The following is a 12500-nucleotide window of genomic DNA, read 5'->3' as shown; positions in this document are numbered from 1 at the left end:
GAAGTAGTGTCATTTGTGATGGAAGCATTCAAAAGGGGTTATATTTTGCGATAAAACACGACTCCTTGCTAATGCATTGATTATAGGTTGCATCATCCCTGAATTTACAGGACGAAAAAATTCTGAAGTTGGGTTGTTCATTACAGGTGCAAATGTTGATGTGTCCACTGAATGCTATTTTTCTGAATTCCCAAATTTTAATCTGGGATCTATGTAGAGTCTTCCTTTGGTGTAGACTGTTTTTGGTTTGGCTTATGTATTGCTTTCTACATCTTGAGCAAGTTAATACATATATTAGGTTTGCTGAAGCTCACGTGAAGTTGTTTTTCATTGTAAAACACTGACCTTGTTTGAAGGAAAACTCTTTGAAGGAAAACTCTCAATTAGGTTGATTCATATACCACAGTTAGGTCTTCTGCATTTTTTTACTGACAGCTTCAGTGTTGTTGCCAAGTGTATCTGGGCTTGTGTTAAGAGACTTTTCATTGACTTGGGTTGTCTTTTACTCTTTACAATAGTGTGCATTTGGAGCATTAAATTCATTCTGTGGTCCCTTTTTAGTAGAGGAATGTTCTGGGGGATGGCATCGAAGGCTTCATTGTTAAAGGGGTTGTGTGTGGATATGTATGGTAAGGCTTTTGCTTGTAAATCCTTCTTTTGTTTGGGATGTCTGGGTTTGCGGATGTTGAGTTGTAAGCCTATATCAATTAGTGATGATGGGTAGTTCCTGGTGATGAGTGTATCCTTTAGTTCATGTAGTCATGTGTCCCTGATGTTTGTATTAGAAACTATAGTACAAATCCTTTTTGCCAGGTTGAAGGGGATATTCATTCTAGTGTGTCTGGGATAGCATGAGCTGAACAGTAAATATTGCTTGGAGTCTGTGAGCTTGTAGTATATATCTGTTTCTATTTTGTTGTTGGATTTCTTAATGTGGATGTTGGGGAATGGAAGTTGTCGATGGCTATATTCTATCGTAAATTGAATGTTTATGTCAAGTCCGTTTATAAGTGCTTGAAATTCTTTAAGTTTCTCTATACTTTCATACCAAAAAAACATTTCATTTAATTTTTCCACAATTTAATTGTTTTTCATGCTTTACTCTAAGTTATTATTTCAGTATTTTCTACCTTGTCCTATATTCCTTATACATATCAACTTGTGTGTTACTTTTCAACCAACTACACACACACACACACACACCACACACACACACACACACACACACACACACATATATATATATATATTTATATAAGATGCTGGAAGTCATTTCATCCTCTTGTTTGCTTTTTGTCTGAGCTAGTTTTGTTTTTTATGCCCCCACTTTTTTCTTACAAGTTTTTCACTCTTGAAATACAATATAATATGTGTAATGATAATAATTTCTTTTATCACCACAAGAGTAACAGATGTGGAACATTACAAGGACAAAATACAAAAATTGCATGAGAGTCTACTTTGTGTTTGATAGGAGAAAATTATCATAATATGCAAATGTGAATGAATGTACATTCTAAGAAGTAAGTCACAATTTCACGTCTAAGCAGTTGAAATTTTGCATAGAAGCACATTGTTTCAAGAAGGTCATAGGCTATGGATTTTTCTGGTACTTTCTGAAAAGGGAAATTTAAAACTAAGAATATCATTTTCTTATATACAATATCTTTAATGGAGAGAAAAAAAGTTATGCCTTTTAAATCCTCTTTAAATACCTCTATTAACATTTAAAGAAGGTTCTCAGTCACTGATTTCGATTCTCTTATTTATCATTCCTGAGTTTGGCTAGTATTGAATCTGGGAGATGTCTGGATATAGTACCAAACAAAATATGTAAGAAATACATCTAAAATGGGGGGAGAAATACTAATATATAACATGAATGAAGCTAAACATTTTACTTTTTCTACTTACTACATGAATCACCACTGAAATCTGTAACATCTACACCCCTACACACATATGTTTATACATTAACATTAAACATTATTTATACAGCTGAGTGTACTGTATACACCTAGATGAAAACAGATAATCATAAATGGGTTATTCTTTTTCACCAATGAAGTCACATGAAATGCAATTTCAATTTTTATACTACTGCTCAATATTTTTTCTTATACATGTGCGTATATATATATATATATATATATATATATATATATATATGGAGCCTGGTGCAGTCACGCCTCCACTGTGCTCAGCTTGGCACCTCTGGTCACATTATCCAACCCATGCCAGCATGGACAATGGTTGTTAAATAATGATGATGATGATAATGATGATGATGATACACAGACACACACACACATATACAGAGAGAGAGAGAATGAGTGTGTGATATCTTTCTATTACTTGTGCCACTTGTATAATGATGAATGGCATATGAGCTACCTATATTCAAGAATTCCTACCATAATTCTCATCACTCTACCTCTCTTGCTCATCGTCATGATGTCCATCTATAAGAAACTGTTTTGGGCCTGCTTCTGTAGATTCATTGCCATCCATTACTTACTCTTGCCTCTGTCCCCCTATACTACTACTCATCACTCTCTCTACCCTCTTCACTCTGACTTTCTCTTTCTGCTATCATTCTCTTGCTTCCTTCACTCACCCAGTCAGGTTTTGCTTCTACTATCACTCTCTATCTCACTCCTACTTGGTTGCATTACAATGAGTGAACACACTCTTCTTAAAGTAGTGAGTATTCGTTATGTTTAAAATATGCAAGGCAACACTGTTTGCTGATGCCGTAACAAAATATATCGAGTACATTTCTGTAAAGTGGTTGGTGATCAGAAGGACATCGAGTCATAGAAACCAAGCCAAAAATAGTGTGTGTATGTGTGTGTGTATGCATATATATATATATATATATATGCATATATATATATACATATATATATATATATATATATATATATATATATATACATATATATATATATATATATATATATATATATGCATATATATATCATCTGTGCTAGCGGGACACATCCATGCTAGGTGTGAGCTAAGAGCACCATCTGAGCATGATCGTTGCCAGAGCAACTAACTGGCTTCCATGCTGGTGGCACATAAGGCATCGTTTGAGTGTGATCATTACCAGCGTCGCCTTACTGGCACTTGTGCCGGTGCTACGTGAAAAGATATTTGAGCGAGGTCATTGCTAGTGCCGCTGGACTGGCTCTTGTGAAAGTGGCATGTAAAAAACACCATTTGAGCGTGGCTGTTGCCAGTACCGCCTAACTGGCCCTCGTGCCGGTGGCACATAAAAGCACCCACTATACTCTCAGAGTTGTTGGTGTTAGGAAGGGCATCCAGCTGTAGAAACACTGCCAGATCTGACTGGCCTGGTGCAGCCTTCAGGCTTCCCAGACCCCAGTTGAACCGTCCAACCCATGCTAGCATGGAAAGCGGACGTTAAACGATGATAATGATGATGATAGGTCATACAAAATGTATAAACAGATGATGAGTTTAGGTTAACTGTTGTTATCCATAGATTTATTCCAGGAACTTTTCAGTGGCAGTTTGAGTAACAGCATTAATAAAATAGAAGATGGAATGTGTATTAGATGTTATTAAGTACAACACATGTTTCAACCCGTCGTTCTGGGTCTCTTCGTGTTTGATGGACAAATAACAGTAAGCAAACCAACACAAGAAATCTCTAGTGTGACTTTTTTATTGATGTAACCGAAGAGACCCAAAACAATGGGTTGAAACATGTGTTGTACTTAATAAAGTCTAATACACATTCCATCTCCAATTTTATTAATACTATATATATATATATATAAATATATATATATATAACTAATGTAGGATAAAATTTTTTTCGGGAAAAAAAATTTTATCAATGGCCAGCATATCAAAAAATACCTTTAAAGGTTAAATTTATAAATAATTTACAAGATAAGGGCAAAAGAAAAATTCTAATGCCAAATACGCCGAAACCAAAAATTGCCGATAACCATTATAATTTATGCGTCTCAAAACAAACCGATAGAAATCTCTAAAAAATTTGTTATTACCGTATTGGTCCAATTTCGGGGTAAATATATATATATATATATATATATATATATATTAGCGGTGGCTTTAGCTTGTATCTGAGAATTCATTTTCTTCTTTGCTGGATGCTTTCTTTATGGTGATGTCATTGATGACTCTGTAGGCCAATTCTTGCATAGAAGCATCAATGGCATTGACTGCATGGCAATGTTGGTGGAGGACGAAGTTGATTTTGTCAAGTCTTTTTCACCTGGCATTTGATTTCTTCCTTTGCTCTTCTGGTGGCTTTGAAGTTTTTGGTTCCAATGGTGATGGGACACCACCACTTGTTACGATCTTGGGCTTGTGTCTCAAACAATTTAAGCTCAATTCCAGTGGCTTCCAGTGTTGCTTTGATTTGGTCCTTGTATCTTCAAAGAGGGCAACCCTGTGGTTTTCTTCCTGAAGTGAGCTTACTGAATAAGACTTGGCATGGGAACCTTGACTCTTCCATTCTTGCTACATGTCCTACATACATGTGCATGTGTAAGTATGTATCTATTTGAAAATATGATTGACACAAAAATAGTATTGTGTTGGACAAAATACAGAACGGCGTTTAGTTTTCTTGTCCTTTAGATTTTGAATTCAAATCCCACAGGAATCAACACTACCTTTCATTCTTTCAGGATCAATAATGGAGTAAATACCAGTCATGCACTGGTGTTTGTTTATTCAACTATCACCTAATCCATCCCACCCATCATGATAATGAAAGAAATCACTATATTATGACTCAAGAGTCATAATATAGTAACACAACCCTATCATACAGAGACTCTCACTTTTGCTATGAAACTGATGTCTAGACCTGCAGATGATATCTTGCACAGTAACTGACTCTGCAGCATATTCACATTTAGATATTTTGCAAATTAATATCTAATGATATCATAATTTGCGACTTTTAAGCAGAGGAAAAGACGACTTTATTAACCCTGAATGGTAAATTAAAAGATGAAAACCCTTGTCCAGGTTCTAAAGGTTTTAATACATACCACCAAAGACTCTCTTGGACTGGGTTGGTTGGCTGCTTCTTGGGAACTGTGCTTGTACCAATATTAACCGTGATGTTGGTATAGAGTGGTCTATTATCCCTAGCCACAACTGTATAATTCATTCCTTCATGGTCATTCAAGCCATCAGCTGACCACCGACTCCGCCAACTTAAGAATAGTTCGTTTCTGCAAGAATAAACCTAGAGTTAGTTTTCACTTGATGACATTGATAGTCAGGTATCTGTGTGTATGCATGCTTGCACACATACACATAAGCATATAAACACACATACACTAACAGCAAGGCTGCCTCTATGAAGTTGCTTGACCATTTCTAAACAGCAGCCAAATCTCTTTTAAGTCAATACCCACAATCTTTAAAAAAAAAGGATTAAATAATTAGGTTAGTTCTAGGTACCCCAACTGGACATACCCGACATTCATGGCTGTAATGATTTTGATCATAAGTATGCTTGTTCAGAATTAGTTTAGGGCAAAACAATAACGCACCCTGACAAACAGACATACATTAATATGCATGCAAGAATACATACATGTTACATGAAAACTCCAAATTCCCACAGAAACACATAACATGCATTAAAGATTGCATGCACACACACACACAAACTTGCATATGAGAGTACATATATTTTTTTTCTTTTTTACTTGTTTTAGTTATTAGACTGTGGCCATGCTGGGGCATCACCTCGAAGAACCTTTAGTTGAATGACTTGTCTTCAGCACTTATTTTCTTTTTAAGCCTAGTATTTATTTTATCAGCCTCTTTTGCCAAACTGCTAAGTTATAGGGATGTAAACAGACTGACATCAGTTGCCAAGCAGTGTTGGAGGAGAAACACATACAAACATGCACACACACATCATCATCATCATCATCATCATCATCATTTAACGTCCGCTTTCCATGCTAGCATGGGTTGGACAGTTCAACTGGGGTTTGGGGAGCCCGAAGGTTGCACCAGGCCAGTCGGATCTGGCAATGTTTCTACAGCTGGATGCCCTTCCTAACGCCAACTGCTCCGAGAGTGTAGTGGGTGATTTTATGGGCCACCGACAGGTGCCAGACGAGGCTGGCGAACGGCCACGCTCGGATGGTGTTTTTATGTGCCACCGACACAGGTGCCAGACGAGGCTGGCAGACGATGCATGCATACACACACATGCATGCACACACGCATGCATGCACACACACACACACACACACACATGACAGGCTTCTTTCAGCTTCCATCTACCAAATCCATTCACAAGGCTTTGGTCAGCCTGAGGTTATAGTAGAAGACACTTGCCCAAGGTAGGACTGATCCTAGAACCATGTGATTGGGAAGCAAGCTTCTTACCACACAGCCATGCCTGTGCCTATACATGTAGAATTTTAGAATTTAAAAGTTTGTCTACGTTTTGGCAATGAGAAAAAATGCTGAACTGCAATGGGGAAAAATGTTACGCTTAGTATTGTAGAACATACGTTAGTTCTAAAAGATAACGGTTTCTTCATAAAATGCCAAACTTTCTTGTGAAAAAAATTTTTTTTCAATTTGTTTTATATCATGTTTTTTGGGAAGAATAGTGTCATTGGTTAAAAATTTCCAATGAGCCAGTCACAAGTTCACAGAAATTTTTAGGTGAAAATGACAAAGAAGGCTGTGAAACACCAACAGAATAAATATCACAACATAATAATTTTGTTTGAAAGCACCAGTTTATCTGTTTCCTTGCTGCTGCTGCTCTGTGTGTGTGTGTGCATGCATGTGTGCATACACATGCATGTATATGTGTGCATGTGCATGTATGTGTGTGCATGTGTATGCACGTGTGTGTATGTGCATGCATGTGTGTGTGTGTGTGTGTGTGCATAAATATTTCAGCATTTACCCATGTTCTGCTCGACTGTCTTTCACATGCCGAACCATTTTATATCTGCCAATGTATTCCGGTGGCCTTGTTAGTAGTAATCCAGCACTCTTTGTCCTAGAGTAAAAAAAAGCACAAAAGGTGAAAGCAAAATCATTTATCAGATTCATTTTGAAATACAGTGTTTACCCTTAGAGTGTGTGCATGTGTGTGTGTGAAACTGATAGCTGAGTGGGAAAATCATAGGCCCCTAGATCACTAGATCTACTGAAATAAACCCTAACTATTTTTCTCTTCTCATCTCTTTGGTACTAGTATATTTTGTGAGACAATAAGACTATACCTGGGAAACCTTGCTGCAGACTGTGGGAGAAGAGAGTTTCATCTCCAGGGATACAGGCCAGGCAAGTTTTTACAGAACCACCAGCAATTACCAATGCAGGAGGTCTCCTCTCTCCATCCCGCTTATGTTGTCCAAGCAAAGGGTAAGGGATAATACATCTTAGCACTAGTGCTGTTGGTGATATCATCATCATCGTTTAGCATCCGCTTTCCATGGGTTGGACAGTTCAACTGGGGTCTGGGAAGCCAGAAGGCTGCACCAGTCCCAGTTTGATCTGGCAATGTTTCTACGGCTGGATGCCCTTCCTAACGCCAACCACTCCTTGAGTGTAGTGGGTGCTTTTTACGTACCACCGGCACAGGTGCCAGGTGAGGCTGGCAAACGACCACGATCGGATGGTGCTTTTTACGTGCCACCGGCATGGAGGCCAGGCAAGGCTGGCAACAGCCACGAATGGATGGTGCTTTTTACATGCCACCGGCACGGGGGCCGGATAAATATAGAGTGCAGCTGGTGAAATATTAGATGTGACTGATACAGTACCAGTCAGGATTCAGAATGGTAAGGAAAGACTGTATCACATGCAGACTTAATCTGTCATGTAATTTAGTAGCACCACCTGGCCCATAGATGTCTTTAGCAGAGTCTACTTTCTTGCAAGCTTTTTAACCAAGTCTCTGGTCAGAAGATAATGTCCTTCCTTCATCTTATCGGTTTCAGAATGATTCTGAATGCTAGCCTTTCACCTCTGATTAAGCCATTATGAAATAAAGGTAAAAGACATGGGAGCTTCTACATGTTTTCCTGACTTGCTAGAATTAGTAGTCAAATCTTATTCTCTCTTGACTGTATTATATAGAATAAAGGAAGCAAACTCTCAATAATGCAGTCCAAGATATCCTTAAAAAGAATGGAATGGTCATGGTAGGAGTGCATTTGGTTGTGTGCCGGATCAGTGATGACCAAAGACTAAATAACAGTTATAACAAGGTAAAAAAGTAAACCAACAAGAAAAACTGCAAATGTTTGCTAATTTGCAACAAATAGCAATTTGTAACAAATTAGCAAATAGTTTCTTCATTTAGAAAAAAAATAAAAGGCACATTGAATAATGTGAATAGTGTAATCCTAGATACAATATATCTTGAATAGCTTTGAGCATAATTTTACTTGACCTGAAATGACCTGAAATTAAAGAACAACAAGAACAGTAAAAGACTCACCGTGCTGAGAGGTCATCATCTTCATTTCCCCAGCCCCAGTAGAAGTTGGAATAACCATTGATCTTCTTTACATTTTCCCTGTTGATAGCAATGACACCTCCAGCATAGTTGTAGAACATCACACTGGAAACAGAGAGTTCCAAAAGTAAACAAATAGTTAAAGAAATCTTTTCCAGAAAACAGTAATCAAGAATACACACACACACACACACGCACACACACACACACACACACACACACACACACACACACACACACACACACACACACATATGCATATGCTCTTTTACATGTTTCAGTCATTTGACTGTGGCCATGCTGGAGCACCGCCTTTAGTCGAGCAAATCGACTCCAGGACTTATTCTTTGTAAGCCTAGTACTTATTCTATCGGTCACTTTTGCCAAACTGCTAAGTTATGGGGACGTAAACACACCAGCATCGGTTGTCAAGCAATGTTGGGGGAACAAACACAGACACACAAATACATATACACATATATATATATATATACATATACATGACAGGCTTCTTTCAGTTTCCGTTTACCAAATCCATTCACAAGGCTTTGTTCGGCCCAAGGCTATAGTGGAAGACACTTGGCCCAAGATGCCATGCAGTGGGACTGAACCCAGAACCATGTGGTTCATAAGCAAGCTAGTTACCACACAGCCACTTCTGCACCTATATCTTCATCATCATCATCATCATATATATATATATATATATATATATATTATACATTACATACACACACACACACATACACACACTCACACACATATATTCATATATACATTATATATATAAATATATCTTTTCTTTTAATAGTAGAGTGCTGTTTACCAATGGTTTCATGTTAATATTTTTTTCGGTTGTGGTTTGAGTAATAGCGACAATTATTAGTGTTATATTAACAGTACTCTACTAAGAAATTATTCATCCATCAGAATGGTGATGATCACTCATTCTTTAATTCATAGTGTGTGTGTATGCGCACGCGTGTGTGTGTGTCTGTGTGTCTGCGTAGGTAATGATCCAATGGTACATTACTAACAGTTTTCACACACACACACACAAAAATCAATTTTATGGATAGTCCGGCCCTTCATTGCACTTCTTGCTCCTTTTTCTTCTTTGTCCTATTCCCCTTTTATTGCCATTGACCAAGTATTTCTCTCTCTTTCTCTATATCTCTTTTCAACACTATGTTCTCCCTTTCTCCCTTGCTTTCCCTTATTCATCTTCCTTCCCTTCTCTATCCACTCCCCTTTCAGCTCTTTTCTTCTTTTCCATCCTTCCCCTCCCACAGTTTTTTCTCTCCTATTTCCTTCCTTTTTACTTCAACCAAAGAGACATTGTATTGTTGAACTAGGTTATGGAAATTACAGAAAGAGTTATTGCAAAATTGATTATGGAAAAAGATTAGCCTGAATGAGATGCAGTTTGATTTTGTGCCTGGAAGAAATACCATCAATGCTCTTTCCTGGTGAGACAACTTCAGAAAAAGTACTTAGTTAGGAGTAAATTCCTGTACTTAGCATTAATCAAATTTAGAGAAGGGCTTGACAAGGTCTCTCACTGTGGTTTGATGTCACTAAGAAAGTCAGGAGATGAGCAGACAAATGGCTTGTGAGGGTCATACAACCCATGTACTGTGGTGCAGTTAGTGAGCATCAACAATGAATTCAGTAATGAATATAGTATGAAGATAGAGGTTCATTAAATCTCAGTTATCAGTCCCTTTTTGCTAATTATAGCCAACCAAGACATAAAAGAGGTGTTGAAGGCCAGCTGTTCAGGTTAAACTCATATATGCTGACAACCTCATAGCTGAATCTGAAGTAGATTTAGAGAAGGCTTTGAAGCAAAAGCTGGAATTAAGAAGCCTCAAAGTAAACTTAGCAAAGACTAAAACTGTAAGAAGCAGAAAAGAAAAGAAGACAAGATATTGGCATCACTGGAGAAATGATCACACTCCATATGCAGAAAAAGATTAAAGAGAAATTCTAATCATTGTACCCAGTTTAAACAATGAACACATAAGTAATGTAGTGGTATTACAGACAGACAAACAGAAAGGATAGGATTCATATACAACAGGTATACAGAGGTTATAAATTCCAGAAGCACATGGGAAAGAGATTCTCTCAAATGTAAAAAAAGGTTCCCAGGGAGATGATAGGTTTTGTTATTTAGGTCACCTAATTAGTAGCAGGATTGGACGTTTTGAAAGCATAGTGGCTCGTGTAAGAACAGGTTTTCAAAAATTTAGGGAGCTATTACTTTTGCTATCAACAAAAGCTTCTTTCTCTGAATGAAAGTTATATTGTAAGATTCTAGTAATGCTGCATGGCAGTGAGATGTGGACTTTAAATGAAGAGGATTTTCAAAGACGATAAAGAATTGTAAACATGCTTCACAGGATGTATAATGCTAGTGTGCATTGAACTACAGAATACAAAAGTGAGCTGAGACAAAAACTGGATACAAGTGGACAAGAATGAAGACTGTACTGATGTGGAAATGTGATGCAAGCAAAAATGACAGCTGGATAAAGAAGTGCCAAGTACTCAAAATGAATGGAATGTGAGGAGATATCATTGGTGATATTGCAAGGAGATATTATTGGTGATAACAAGGCCCAGTATTATTCTTGCTGGCTGCCTACCAATACTCCCTCACAGAGTATTTGTTGATGACATCAATCCCTTTTTTTTGCCATTGCCCATTTCTATACTTTCCATTACTGAATCTCACTTTCACACTTATAAGTGTGTAGTTGACATAACTGTCTCTCTTTCATTACTCTTCCAGAGCAGTTATGCTTTCCCAACGCTTGCTTCTTTCACCAACACACTGTCATCACTCTCTTATCTATTTACTCTTCTTAGTCACACCATCTTGAACAAATTTAGTCACTGCAGAGTCAAGAGATCTCTTTAATGCTATTGGGGACATGATAACCTCTCAGGTGTTGGTGCCATGTTGAAATATACTAAATACTCTCTGTAAAGTGATTGATGATAGAATGATCATCCAGCCATAGAAATCACACTGAGAAAGGAATATATGAGTGAGATTATGGTTCTTCAACCTGTCTAAGGGGATTATAACTTCAAATCAGAAATGAGTTGGATCTTTGCAACCTGTCCAAGCAGTGTCTGCACCAAAACAGATGTAAACATATGTACACGGAAACATATACATACATATATATATATGTCACCATGATAAATTCGTTAGCCACTACACACATTTTACTAATACATCTGTTTGTTTTCTACACCACCTGTCTTCGTCTTTTGTTTTTTTCGTGAACTCTCCCCATACATATACATACACATATATATATATATATGTATATATATATATATATATATAATATATATATATATATATATATATATATTGTATATGTCGGTGACATGTAAAAGCACCATCCGTTCGTGTCCGTTTGCCAGCCCTGTCTGGCCCCCATGTCGGTGACATGTTAAAAAGCACCGTCCGTTCGTGTCCGTTGCCAGCCTCGCCTGGCCCCCGTGCCGGTGACACGTAAAAGCACCATCCGTTTCGTGGCCGTGTGCCAGCTCTGTCTGGCCCCCGTGTTGGTGGCACGTAAAAGCACCATCCGTTCGTGGCCGTTTGCCAACTCTGTCTGGCACCTGTGCGGGTGGCACGTAAAAAGCACCCACTACACTCATGGAGTGGTTGGCGTTAGGAAGGGCATCCAGCCGTAGAAACACTGCCAGATCTGACTGGGCCTGATGAAGCCTTCCAGCTTCACAGACCCCAGTTGAACCGTCCAACCCATGCTAGCATGGAGAACGGACGCTAAATGATGATGATGATGATGATGATTATAATATATGTATATATATATATATGTATATATATATATATATATATATATATATATATATATATATATATATATATAATATATATATATATACAAACACACATACATATTCACATATGCACCCACATGTAAAATAT

The 12500-nt window shown here is 37.6% G+C and overlaps 1 protein-coding gene across 3 annotated transcripts in view; it reads right to left on the bottom strand.

Annotated features, from left to right (window-relative positions):
* LOC115215880 (beta-1,4-galactosyltransferase 3-like) overlaps window positions 1-12500 on the bottom strand; it is a 91520-nt gene that overhangs the window by 7447 nt on the left and 71573 nt on the right. For all 3 annotated transcript variants that reach the window (XR_005000579.1, XM_036505796.1, XM_029785226.2), the window contains 3 exons: window positions 8504-8626; window positions 6959-7054; window positions 5061-5246 (listed from right to left, as the gene is read on the bottom strand). Coding sequence is in view for 2 of the 3 variants with exons in the window: in XM_036505796.1 (XP_036361689.1) it covers window positions 5061-5246; window positions 6959-7054; window positions 8504-8626 (405 nt within the window). In the remaining variant the exon portion in view is untranslated. The remainder of the gene's footprint in view (window positions 1-5060; window positions 5247-6958; window positions 7055-8503; window positions 8627-12500) is intronic.

The sequence above is a fragment of the Octopus sinensis genome, linkage group LG9 (genome assembly GCF_006345805.1).
Source record: "Octopus sinensis linkage group LG9, ASM634580v1, whole genome shotgun sequence".
Classification (NCBI taxonomy): Eukaryota; Metazoa; Mollusca; class Cephalopoda; order Octopoda; family Octopodidae; genus Octopus; species Octopus sinensis.
Note: the sequence above shows the minus strand (reverse complement) of the source record. Positions and strands in the feature narration are given on the sequence as shown.